The sequence below is a fragment of the Podarcis filfolensis genome (genome assembly GCF_964270895.1).
Source record: "Podarcis filfolensis genome assembly, chromosome: 12".
Taxonomy (NCBI): domain Eukaryota; kingdom Metazoa; phylum Chordata; class Lepidosauria; order Squamata; family Lacertidae; genus Podarcis; species Podarcis filfolensis.
This window is the reverse complement of record NC_139614.1, coordinates 8,561,258-8,573,667: the sequence shown is the minus strand read 5'-3', so window position 1 is coordinate 8,573,667 and position 12,410 is coordinate 8,561,258. Positions and strand designations below refer to the sequence as shown.

At 51.1% G+C, this 12,410-nt stretch overlaps 1 protein-coding gene across 1 annotated transcript in view; it reads right to left on the bottom strand.

The window, feature by feature from the left end:
• TRANK1 (tetratricopeptide repeat and ankyrin repeat containing 1) overlaps positions 1–12,410 on the bottom strand; it is a 55,452-nt gene that overhangs the window by 28,711 nt on the left and 14,331 nt on the right. Inside the window, exons 4-8 of the mRNA XM_083577530.1 lie at positions 11,038–11,188; positions 3,070–3,188; positions 1,818–1,901; positions 1,211–1,349; positions 175–306 (exon numbers count right to left, since the gene is read on the bottom strand). Coding sequence (XP_083433656.1) covers positions 175–306; positions 1,211–1,349; positions 1,818–1,901; positions 3,070–3,188; positions 11,038–11,188 — 625 coding nt within the window. The remainder of the gene's footprint in view (positions 1–174; positions 307–1,210; positions 1,350–1,817; positions 1,902–3,069; positions 3,189–11,037; positions 11,189–12,410) is intronic.

Here is a 12,410-nt window from a genome sequence, read left to right as displayed (position 1 = left end):
TGTCCACTAGAGATGGTCTCAAGGAAAGCAGAAGCCAGTCTATGTTAAAAGCACAATGTTAGCCAGAGTTAGCCCATTCTAGGGTTTCTGTAAAAAGAATAGGAGAACAAGAATTAAACTAGCAAGATAGTGTATTGTCCAAAAACCAGGTTACCTAAACACACACACACTTACTTTTCATAGGATAGCCAACTGAATGAGATGCTACAATGTGGAGAACTGTGGCCCCCTCTTCATTTTGCTGGTTGATAAGATCCTTCAGTTCAGGCTTATAATTCAATAACCATCTGAAAAGGTAGTTTCCATCTAAATAATTAAAAAGAAGAAATGCACCATCAATTTAAGGAAGACTGTGCTTAACCTTTCCAGAATACATAAAAAGGATAGGATATATCTTTGCAATATAATTTATTTTCCCTGCTTGGCTTTATCTAGTCTAGTTGGTGTATAGCAAAGAACCTTGCAGGGCAGAGATAGCCAATGTTCTTGGCACACGCGGCACAAATCAAGTCCAGAATATGAAATGGTGCCACTCTAGTTTGACGGTACAGTATTTTTACAGCTCCTCCCTGCCTTGGGGTTAGTTTTCTCTTTAAGACCAGTTTAAGGTAAAGGTAAAGGGACCCCTGACGATTAGGTCCAGTCCTGACCGACTCTGGGTTTGCGGCGCTCATCTCGCTTTATTTGCCAAGGGAGCCGGCGTACAGCTGCTCTGTCATGTGGCCAGCATGACTAAGCCGCTTCTGGCGAACCAGAGCAGCGCACGGAAACGCCATTTACCTTCCCGCCGGAGCGGTACCTCTTTATCTACTTGCACTTTGACGTGCTTTCGAACTGCTAGGTGGGCAGGAGCAGGGACCGAGCAATGGGAGCTCACCCCATCGCAGGGATTCGAACCACCGACCTTCTAATTGGCAAGTCCTAGGCTCTGTGGTTTAACCCACAGCGTCACCCGCATCCCAGTAAGACCAGTTTACAGATACTCTAATATACTGAGGAAGGGAAAATACCAGACTTTATAACATAGCTACTTCTACGCTGCCCCCAACAAGTGTCCCCCCATCCAAAGGCTGGCCAGCCTATATTGTACATCTCTCACTATTTTCATAGGACCATAGCTTTATGTTTTGCATATAAAATTCATCTCCAAACTACCTGCAGCACCATTCAGGACATCATTTATTTTGATTTGATTTTTTTAAGCACTTACTTGCTTTGATACAAAGCATGATGATGGCATGAAGAGGATAGGTTCCAACACTTCTTATATTTGCTCCAAGGGAGACAAGCCACTCCACCAGTTTGGGCACCCTTTCCATTTTTTCATACTGGCCAAAGAGAACATATTTCTGGTTCAAGAGAAACAAAGAATACATGTTTAAGGCTCTGGTCACTTGGTGCACATAAAATCTCAAAACTCCATCATCACTGTATTATGATAAAATCCCCAGCAGGCAGAAATACTGATGATTAGGCAGCATAACTTGGATACAAATTTTATTTCTGTTGACAGTAGTATTTTATTTAAGCACCATGTTTGCCTTAAATAAACAAACTAAAACCCTGTTATCCACGTCCACCCACAATTAAGGGAAATAGACAAGTCTGTTAAAGCAAGCTAGTAATGGAGTTGGGGTTTGTTTGTTTTTAAGTTTGCTGGACTGCATGCAGGCTCCTCTTACACCCTTTAGTTTGTAAAACAGATATCAGTTACCTATGTCACCTGCCATTCATGCAAGCCCACTGGTGAAATCCATTTCCTAATTCCATTCACCCAGGCCCCAGTAAAGGATTTCTACTGGAAGATTTCGACAAACCTCAAAGAGCTCTCTTAGTGATAAATTGGTCACTTGCAGATTCCTTGGCAACTGGTCTTTCTCAGCAGCCAACAACAGGCAAGACTAGGGAGTGAGGAAAAAGATTTTTTCATTAGAACTTCAAATGCATGTAGACCTCACATCTTTTTCAGATCACAGCGACACCTGGTGCTTTTGCCAACAAGAACAATTCTTTGAAACTATGGAAAGGGTGAAAAGGAAATATATCTGGCTGTATTCTGATTCTATTTTCTCTGTCTAGGTGCTACTGTTAGTGAGTAAACACCAATGCCTTAAAATTTTGCTTTTCCGGAATCACCAAAGATGACAACTTGTTACTGTTGAATGAGACAGCAGTGTTCACTTGTTGGGGGAAGGGACAACTGAATTCAGTATTGCTTCCTCAGAGATTCTTGGCATCAGTAGAAAGGTGAGAATTAAGAACCACCACATGTGTATTGGCTGAGCAGCGGGTAATTGCTTCATTTTGCTAACAGCCATCACTGATCAACACAGGTTACTATTGCATCAGGCTGCAAGAATGTAATTACCTAAACAGCCATGAAACACCGTTGGTATTGCTATGGGAAGCAAATAAAGTGCTTTTTGCTGCACTATGACCTGCCAACATGGAGAAAACTGCAGTGGTTGTCCTTTCCTGCTCGTGCTACTGGTTTAGCTGCTGAGAGCTAAACCAGTTTGGTTTACAGTACTGTTCTGTATGAATCTGGCCTCGTCCTTGGGTCTCACTTCAACAAGCCACCAAGTTTTGTCCTTGGCTTGCCATTGTGGTTTGTTTGGAGTGAGACAGACCACAAGACAATGCTCAGACACAACATGAAGCCAAGCCATGGCTGAGCTCCCAGTAGCATGGCAGCAGGAGCACAGAATGACTGCAATGGCTGTGATTTTCTCCCAATGCACCAATATGCTTGCCTATTCACAGCAAGCCACGGTTTGGCTTACTGTCACCTTCATGGTCCGTCTCTCTTTTTCCTTCTTTAAAAAGTGCAAGCAAAAATAATGAATGCTACACCAAAAACTGTGCTAAGCTTACACATTAAGGAAGCACACCTACAATTCACGTCAGCTTATCCCAATTCTAAGCTGGGCTATGTAATCACAGGGCTGAAACGTCGAAGCAGACAGATTCCAGAACCTGCGATCACCTACTGTCATACAGGTTTTGAAAAGCCAGCCTGAGCTCAGGAGAAAAAAAAGATGTCATTATTTACAACAATAAGATGCCTACCTGCCACAGTCCTTTTCTGGCCAGCTTTTCAATCACCTGTTGCCAAATTGGTGGCGAGAAATTATCGCTCACAATTTTCTTACAGACGGATAATAAATGTGGGGTAATAGTCCTTTCATCTAAAGGGGGGGCGAAACAAGAGAGGCTTAAGCTTGCATAATCTTCATCATCATCATCAACAACAACATTTACAGTTTGTGCTCTTCCAACTTAGGAAATCCCCTCACGGCATCAACAAGGGGAAATGCCATTAGACAACAGAGAAAACAAACGGCACGATCGCCAATGCTCTCTCCGTAGGGCTCCCTTCAGCTGGTCTATATAAGCAACAGAATGAGGTAGGAAGTTGATGGCAGAATGTTGTAGTGGTAGAATGGGCTGCATCATTTCAGCCTGGTTTCGAATGCACCAAAATTTATACAAATAGAAAACTAACGCAGTCGGCAGAGGGGTAATTTCATTCTTTTCCTGCTCTTGGCTTTCTGTTTGTAATGAGTTTTCAACGTAGGGAAGCGCTGAAAAACATCGTCACCCACCTGCAGATATAGCAGGGGGCAATGCCAAATGTGCAGAATCTGGGCATAGGGATTGGAGCACAGGTTCCTTCCTATCCCCACCACGTCGTGCGAAGAGAACCACCAGACATCGTGCGCCTGAAAGCGCATTGCAAGCATGGTTCTTCCATCTGCTCCCTGAAGCTGCTTCTACGCGGCTAACTCCCTTGCTGGGTCAGGGCAAAGATCTTGCCGTTTTAACCTAGCATTGCAGACATTTTACCCACCAGCCCGAGGTCACAAATCCATTTTGCAAAGGTTACACTATAATAATGGTGGACAATGACCTGGTTTGCACATCATTGTAAGCAATACTCTGAAACACATTATAAATGACTGAGAATGAGAAACTGGCTGCTGCCTGCTGCTCAGTTATGACGCTGTCAGGGCTACCCTAGGTCCCAGCTCACAAAGGACCAACGCTGCTTCGTTGTTAAGTATAAAAGCCTTTATTGAAGTTCAGTTTCACTTCCAGAGCCGCAGCGCGCAGCCCCACGTCTAAAGTGTCAGACCACTGATGCTCCGTCTGAGTCTCCTCCCCCTTGACACCAATTTAAGAGTCTAGCCTTGCTCCACCTTCTCCGCTGCTCCTTCCTCCTCTGGGTCCGCCTGCCCGCCGGGGTTCCGCCCTTTCTAGCCTCTTCTCCCGCTGATTCCCCTGAGCCTTCTCCCTCCCTCCGGCGGGCTTTAGGAGCTGGTTCCCCATCCGGGTCTCCTGCTGTTCCGCGCGCCTGCACATTTGAACTTGGCGCGCGCGCCCAGCCAGCAACTTTCCTCCTGACCGTTCCACTGCTGCTGTCACTGCTTCCCCCATCGGGGGGGCTAGCTGCAACTGACCTCCCCTCCGTTGGAGGCGTGGTCAGCCCTGACTCCCTCTCTGGAGGAGACACTGCTCCTGACACATGTGACTCCTCCCCCCCACTACGCTCTGGTGGGGAAACTGGTCCTGATCCTCCACTGCTGCTTTGGGGTTCCCCTCTGGCTCCTTGTTTCTGGTGCGTCCCCCCTGGGACCCCCCTTGCCCTGACCATCGGCGCCCCCTTCTGGGAATCTTCTGATTCGCTGGAGAAGCTCATGGAATCTCTCGGGCCACTGTCATACTCCCCTACGCTGCCCTCGGATTCTTCCCCTTCGCTCTCCCAATCCTCTCTCCCCAGTGCTCCTGCTCCTGATTCCCTGACATCCATCCCCCCCTCGAAGCCCCCCCTTCCCCCCTCCCCCTCTTCGGGTGTGGGTTCCGGGTGCTCCAGTCCAGTGGGTGTGAGTGCGGGATACCATTCTTCCCCCCTGGTGTGTAGCCGGTCCACTGGATCCGGCCCAACCGCAACGGGCTCGTCGACGTCGATTTCCTCTGCTTCCATCTCTCTGCTGATGTGCTCGAATCCAGGATCCTCCCCCAACACGTCCATGTCCTCCCCTCCCCCGGGTACCTCTGGTGAGACAGCTTGCAAAGGTCCCCGCAGCAGCTCCCTGCGCCACCCCACCTCCGGTTGAGTGTCCCACCAATAGGAGCGGTCTGTGGCAAACCCCGAGAGAGACCCCTCCGAGGAGCTAGTGTCTGGCGTCGTCTCTTCAGCTGATGAAAAACCCTGGAACGTACTGGCTGACAGTGTGGGCGTGAAGAGCCAGTCGTCGAAATACTCTGCCGGCATAGGTCTGTGTGGGAAGAGTGCATGGAACTCGTCTTTAAGATAGTGCTCCTCCACGGCATAGCACGGTACCCACCTGTTGGCACTGGCTGGGGTACCTTCCCTGGCGAGGAGGTATTCCACCCCCTCTTCCCCCCACCTCGAGTCCAAAATCTCCGTGACCTCGTTGAGTGGCGTCGCCCTCCGTGACCCCTCCCTCCTCGGAGATTCACTAAGTGTGTCTGGCGCGTTCCCTGTCGCCTGAAACCTGTGGGGTTCCCTGTAGGGTGTGAGCACTGACCTATGAAAGACTGGGTGCATTCTGGAGCCCTCCGGGAGTGTCAACCGGAAGGCCACTGGATTGATTTGCGCCGCGACCTGGTAAGGTCCCAGCTGCTTGTGCTTGAGCTTCCTCTTAGCTAGCGTCCTGGCCGGCACTGCCTGGGCTGCTAACCAGACCCAGTCCCCCACCTGGATGTCCTCCCCGACCCTCCTGTGCTTGTCTGCCTGCATCTTGTAGGCGTGTTTCGCCAGTTCCAATTGCCTTCGGAGTTGCTCGTGGACCTCCTGTAACTCTGCTGCTAAGTGCTCTGCTCCCCTTGGCTCCCCCTCCCCCGTCGTCTCTAACCCCGGGAAAGTTCTGGGATGCCGCCCATTATTGGCGAAGAACGGTGTCACTCCCGTAGACCCGTGCTTCGTGTTGTTGTAGGCAAACTCGGCCAGCGGTAGGTAGTCCACCCAGGTCGAGGGTTGTTGATTGGCGTAGCATCGCAGGTACTGCTGCATGATGGCGTTGACCCTCTCCGCTTGTCCGTTGGTCTGCGGGTGTCGTGCCGACGCTAAGTTGATCTTGACGTTCAGGATGCCCAGCAGCCTCTGCCAGAAACTCGAGACGAATTGGCGACCCCGGTCGGACAGGATGGACCGCGGCAAGCCGTGAGCTTTGAACACGTGGTCTATGAACAGCTTGGCGGTCTGTTCCGCTGTGGCCACCTTCGCGCACGGAATAAAGTGTGCCATCTTGGTGAACATGTCTACGACCACGAGCACCGCTGTTTTGCCTCGCGAGCTGGGCAGATCTGTGACAAAGTCCAGGGCCACTCTCTCCCACGGTTCGAGCGGCGTCTGTAGGGGTTCTAGTAGACCCGCCGGCTTCCTGTGTACTGGCTTGGCCCTTTGGCAGGTGTCACACCTGGAGACGTAATCCGCGACTTCTCCCCTCACCTTGGGCCACCAAAAGTCTCTGGTTACTAATTCCGCCGTTTTGTCCTTGCCGAAGTGCCCAGCGCTGGGCGCGTCGTGTAGCTGCTGCAAGACTTTCGCGCGGAGGTCGTCTCCGGGCACGTAGAGAGCCCCTTTGCGGATGAGCAGTCCGTCTCGTATCTGGAACTCGTCGTCCTTCGCTGTGCCTCTTCGCACCTCCTCCATCTTGGATTGTGCGAACGAATCCGTCTGCAGCGCTCGACGCACCGTGTCCAGGTCCACGGCAGCTGAAGCGCACGCCCACGCTTTCGGTGCGAAAATGTGCTTGGCCGCCACCGGCGCCGCTTCCTCGAGATACTGCGGCTTCCTGGATAGTGCATCCGCCATGACGTTGTTGTCTCCCGGGATGTATTCTATCCGGAAATCGAAATCCGCAAAGAACTCCGCCCAGCGGATGTGTCTCTGGTTCAGGAACCGCGCCGTGCGCCAGTACTCCAGGTTCTTATGGTCCGTGCGGACTTGCACTGTGTGTCTGGCTCCAACGAGGAAGTGCCGCCACGCCCTGAAAGCTGCATGAATGGCCAGCAACTCCCTGTCCCAGATGGTGTAGTTCTGTTCCGCCTTGCTGAGTTTCCTGGAGTAGAATGCGCACGGCCTCCATTCCCCTTGCGGATCTTGCTGCAACAGGACGGCCCCCACTGCTCTGTCTGAGGCGTCCGTCTCAACCCTCATTGGTCTGCTGGGGTTTACATGTAGCAGCTGTTCTTCGGACGCGAAGAGACGCTTGAGTCTCCGAAAGGACTGCTCCGCCTGGTCCGTCCAGGTGAACTTCTTCTTCTTGGAGCTGAGGGTGTCCGTGATGGCCGCCGTCTCCTTCGCGAACCCTTTGATGAACTTGCGATAAAAGTTGGCGAAGCCGACGAACCTCTGGACCTCCTTCCGATTGCGCGGGCTCTTCCAGTCCAACACCGCGCGGACCTTGGCGCTGTCCATGGCGAGTCCCTTGTCGGACAGCTTGTAGCCCAGAAAATCCACCTCCGTCATGTCGAACTGGCACTTCTCTAATTTGGCGTAAAGTCTGTGCTCCCGTAGCCTCTGCAGGACCTCCTTGACGTCCCTCTCGTGAGCCTCCTGCGATTCCGAGAAGATCAGGATATCGTCCAGGAAGCAGACGCACTTCTTGTAGAGGAGTCCCGCTAACACGTGATGCATGAAAGCTTGGAAGGTATGGGAGCCATTTTGCAGACCAAAAGGCATTACGCGATATTCATAGGTGCCTAAAGGTGTAAACATGGCTGTCTTCCACTCATCGCCCTCCCGCATGCGTATAAGGTTGTACGCCCCTCGTAGATCCAACTTGGTGAAGATCCGTCCCTTCCTCACCGTCGCGAGCAGGTCGTCGATCTTGGGCATGGGGAATGCTGCGGGCTTTGTTTTGGAATTTATGGTCCTAAAATCAACTATGAGTCTCCGTTGGGGCGTGTCCTTCTTCTTCACGAAAAACACGGGACTGCCCCCCACTGCTTTAGATTCTTGGATGAACCCCCGCTTCAAGTTGTGATCTATGAACTCCCTGAGTTCTTGCAGTTCATCTTCAGACATGGAATACAGTTTCCCAGTCGGCAGCGTCGCTCCCGGCAGGAGGTCAATCTTGCAGTCGTAAGGCCTGTGGGGAGGCAGCTTATCCGCTTCCCTCTCGCAGAAGACCTCCAAAAACTCCTTGTACTTGTTGGGTACCGCTTGCACCATGCCTAGGTGTAGCTGCGGTTCCTCCTCTTGCCCCTCCTCCTCCTGGCGGGTCTGGATGCAGTGTTCTGCGCAGTAGGAGGAACAGAAGGTCAACTGCCGCTGGTACCATGCCAATGCCGGGCTGTGCCTATCCAGCCAACTCATACCCAACACTATGGGCGTGTCCGACAGGTGGGTGACGTTGAAGCTGATGACTTCGCGGTGGTTTCCAATTTGCATCACCATCGGTGGTGTTTGCTGTACCACCTCTCCTCCCAGTAGCTTCCTGCCATCGACCGTGACGACGTTTAGGGGCATCGTGGCTGGCATGAGTGCTATGCGATGTTGCTTGATAAAGTCCACTCCAATAAAGTCTGCGTTGCTCCCAGAGTCAATGGTTATTGGTACTTGCATGGTGTGCCCATTGGGCAACTGGAGCGATGCGGTGAGTTGCACCACTGGTTTGGGTGGGAGGGGGTCTGTGGGCTGTAAAATCTCTGGGGACTGCTTCACTGACTTGCCTGGTTGGGCCCCAGTGGCTCTGTTTCCAACCAGGCTTCTTCTTCCCCCTGCAGCTGTTTCAGCTGCTCACCTGTTCCCTTTACTGTTGCTGAGGCTGCAGTGTGCTTCTGGAGCCTCTGGGGACACTCTTTGGCCATGTGCTGTGCACTGTCGCAGATGTAACACTTCCTGGTCCCTCTAGGAGCCTTCCCCTTGACTGCTCCCGGTGTTTGGGCTCTGCTGGCAGTCTGAGCCCTTGCACCACCAATCTCCATCGGCTCTTCTCCCCTTCCCAAAGGAGACATGGACAGCGCCCGCCCCGCCTCTCTGGGAAAGAAAGGGGTTGTCCTGGCTGGGGTGCTTCCCTTACGTCCTTCCAGGCGCACACCAATTGCCAACGCTCTTTGGGCAACTTCTTGGGTATTTTGGGGTCTTTCTCCTCTTGCCAGTTCATCTTTCACCTCTCCACTTAGCCCCTCCCAGAACAGGTCTCTGACAGCAATGGAGTCCTTCTCCCAGCCCAGCACGTTCAGTAAGGCAAAAAAGCGCGAGTGATACTGCCTCACCGTCGCTTTCCCTTGCTGTAGTCCATGCATTTCCCTCCGAGCAATATCTACATCTACCGTAGATTTAAAGCAAGCGTCCATAGCTTTGATAAATGCATCGGAATCTTTGAGGGCAGGGTCTTTTTCGCGCCACAAATTCCGCAGCCACGCTTTTGCTTCCCCATGCAAATGAGTGATTATGAAGCCCACCTTCTCTTCCTCATCTCTAAAGTCTTTCCGAAGCAAATTGAGCGCGTAAACCACGTCAGCTCTGAAGTTAGGGTATTGCTGCAGGTTCCCATCAAAGTGCGCCACCGGCTGCCCCCCCTCTTCCCGAGGCCAACTCCCTCCGGTTTGGGTCCTGGCAGCCCCTCTTTCCCCCAACGGTCCCACCTGGCTTGCAGATCCCGGCAGAGCGCTACTGCTTCTTCTTCTCTTTTCCTGGATGCTGCTACTTCCGCGTAAAGCGTCGTGACTGCTTCTTGCAGTTCTTTCACCTGGCTCTCTGTAGTCATCTTTGCCTATCTTCGTGAGCTCGCAAAACACCAAGTCTTGCCCCTCGCTGCACCAACTCACGCTGCGAGGTTTTTATGAGGACGGAGCATACTGTCAGGGCTACCCTAGGTCCCAGCTCACAAAGGACCAACGCTGCTTCGTTGTTAAGTATAAAAGCCTTTATTGAAGTTCAGTTTCACTTCCAGAGCCGCAGCGCGCAGCCCCACGTCTAAAGTGTCAGACCACTGATGCTCCGTCTGAGTCTCCTCCCCCTTGACACCAATTTAAGAGTCTAGCCTTGCTCCACCTTCTCCGCTGCTCCTTCCTCCTCTGGGTCCGCCTGCCCGCCGGGGTTCCGCCCTTTCTAGCCTCTTCTCCCGCTGATTCCCCTGAGCCTTCTCCCTCCCTCCGGCGGGCTTTAGGAGCTGGTTCCCCATCCGGGTCTCCTGCTGTTCCGCGCGCCTGCACATTTGAACTTGGCGCGCGCGCCCAGCCAGCAACTTTCCTCCTGACCGTTCCACTGCTGCTGTCACTGCTTCCCCCATCGGGGGGGCTAGCTGCAACTGACCTCCCCTCCGTTGGAGGCGTGGTCAGCCCTGACTCCCTCTCTGGAGGAGACACTGCTCCTGACACATGTGACTCCTCCCCCCCACTACGCTCTGGTGGGGAAACTGGTCCTGATCCTCCACTGCTGCTTTGGGGTTCCCCTCTGGCTCCTTGTTTCTGGTGCGTCCCCCCTGGGACCCCCCTTGCCCTGACCATCGGCGCCCCCTTCTGGGAATCTTCTGATTCGCTGGAGAAGCTCATGGAATCTCTCGGGCCACTGTCATACTCCCCTACGCTGCCCTCGGATTCTTCCCCTTCGCTCTCCCAATCCTCTCTCCCCAGTGCTCCTGCTCCTGATTCCCTGACAGACGCACTTCACTTTGCCAAGCCTGTAAAAAAGAACACCATGGATTGGCTGGCTTAGTGCTGGATGCAAACCAGTGTAGTAGTTTGTTTATCTCTGAACAAAACACAAGTAGCAGCCAAGTTTCGTTCTTGGTCTACTGCTTATAGCTTATTTGGAGAGAAATAAACTACAAGCGTTGGTTTGCACATCCACTCCAGAGTTTGTTACTCAGCTCAGCAAAGACAGTAGTGAACCACTTGCATGCTGCTCATTCATGGTAATCCATAGTTTCTTTCAAACTACGGTTTACTGTGATTTCCAAACGAGGCCATTCATTTCAGGCACTCACCAGCCATCAGCTGCCCCCATCCTGTCCTTATTGTGACAGTTTAATGAAGACAAAATCTCACGTTATCACTTACCGTTAACGCTTAAGAAGATACCGACTATAAAATCAGAAATTTGAGCCACATCTGATGAACCATGGAGATAGTCTAAACCTTGATAAAACGTTTTAACAGCATCGAGAGGCTGTCTCAATTTAATCAGGGAGTAGCCAGCTCTATAGTAGCCCTAAGAAAGAAAGAAAGAAAGAAAGAAAGAGAGAGAGAGAGAGAGAGAGAGAGAGAGAGAGAGAGAGAAAAGAAAGATCCCAAGAGTCAGTCTTTCACTTCAGGAATATATGTGAAGGCTAACAGACATTTAATAGCAACCTTTCAATATAAGAACGGAATAACCTAGCAGTAAATACATTTAAAATGGCAGGGTTGAAACACTTTTGCACCAGATACAATGGGCACTAGTCAACTATGTTTTACTCAGAATATATACTCAGTATTAACGAACATGATAAAATTAAACATTCATTTGGTTTATTATGGCTTTCTAAACTATGGGAGGGTGATTCCTTTTGTTTCTTACTATAGTGTGGGGTTTTTTTAACATGGATGCAAATCTTATTTCTGTTGTCAGTAATATTTTATTTAAGCACCATATTATGTTTTTTTGTGTTTTTATATTGCAAACCATCCTGTGAGCCTCGGATGAAGGGTGGTGCAGAAATTAAATAAATAAATTTCTGAACGGGAACGCTGTTCTGAGCCAACAGCTGCTCCGCAAATAAGTTTATGTTCATATTAAGTAAAAGTGACTTGCAAGCCAAAACGTGGAGCTTCCGAATACAATAAAATTTAACAACGAAATGCAAATCCAAAGTTCTTCAAGCTTTAAGCTCCTTTAATGTCAGTGCTCAATCCTTGCATTTTCGGTCTTGAAATTTCTCTGTTTAAGAGTCAAAGCACACATTGCTTCAAAATATCTTATATTCCGAACTCTTAATCCTTATTTTATCTTTTAATTAAAAAACAACCACCCTGCAACCTAGGCTTAGAGAATCATAGAACTATAGAGTTGTAAGGGACAGAGACGTCTTTCCCACTGGGTTTACTGACGCGCTGCGCCAGGGCGTCGGCCTCTCAGGGGCGCCCCAGCGAGTGGGGGAACTGCGTGGCTTTGCCGGCGCTTCCCCTTTCCCTCCTCCATGCCCACCAGCTGCTCCCCGTCAACCATATGGCTGGAGGATGTGCAGCTTCCATCCCAAGCCCCTGCGGGAGAAGAGCAATCCCTGCAGAGGCTTGGGAAAAGGTCGACAACTCTGGGAAACGGAGGTGGGGCGCTGGAGGGATCTTTGCACCACGGCCCCGGGTATGCTTAAGACGGCCCTGGTAAGGGACTCTCAGGGTCATTTTGCACGAATCTCATCCATGACAGATGGCCACTCAGCCTCTACGTAGAG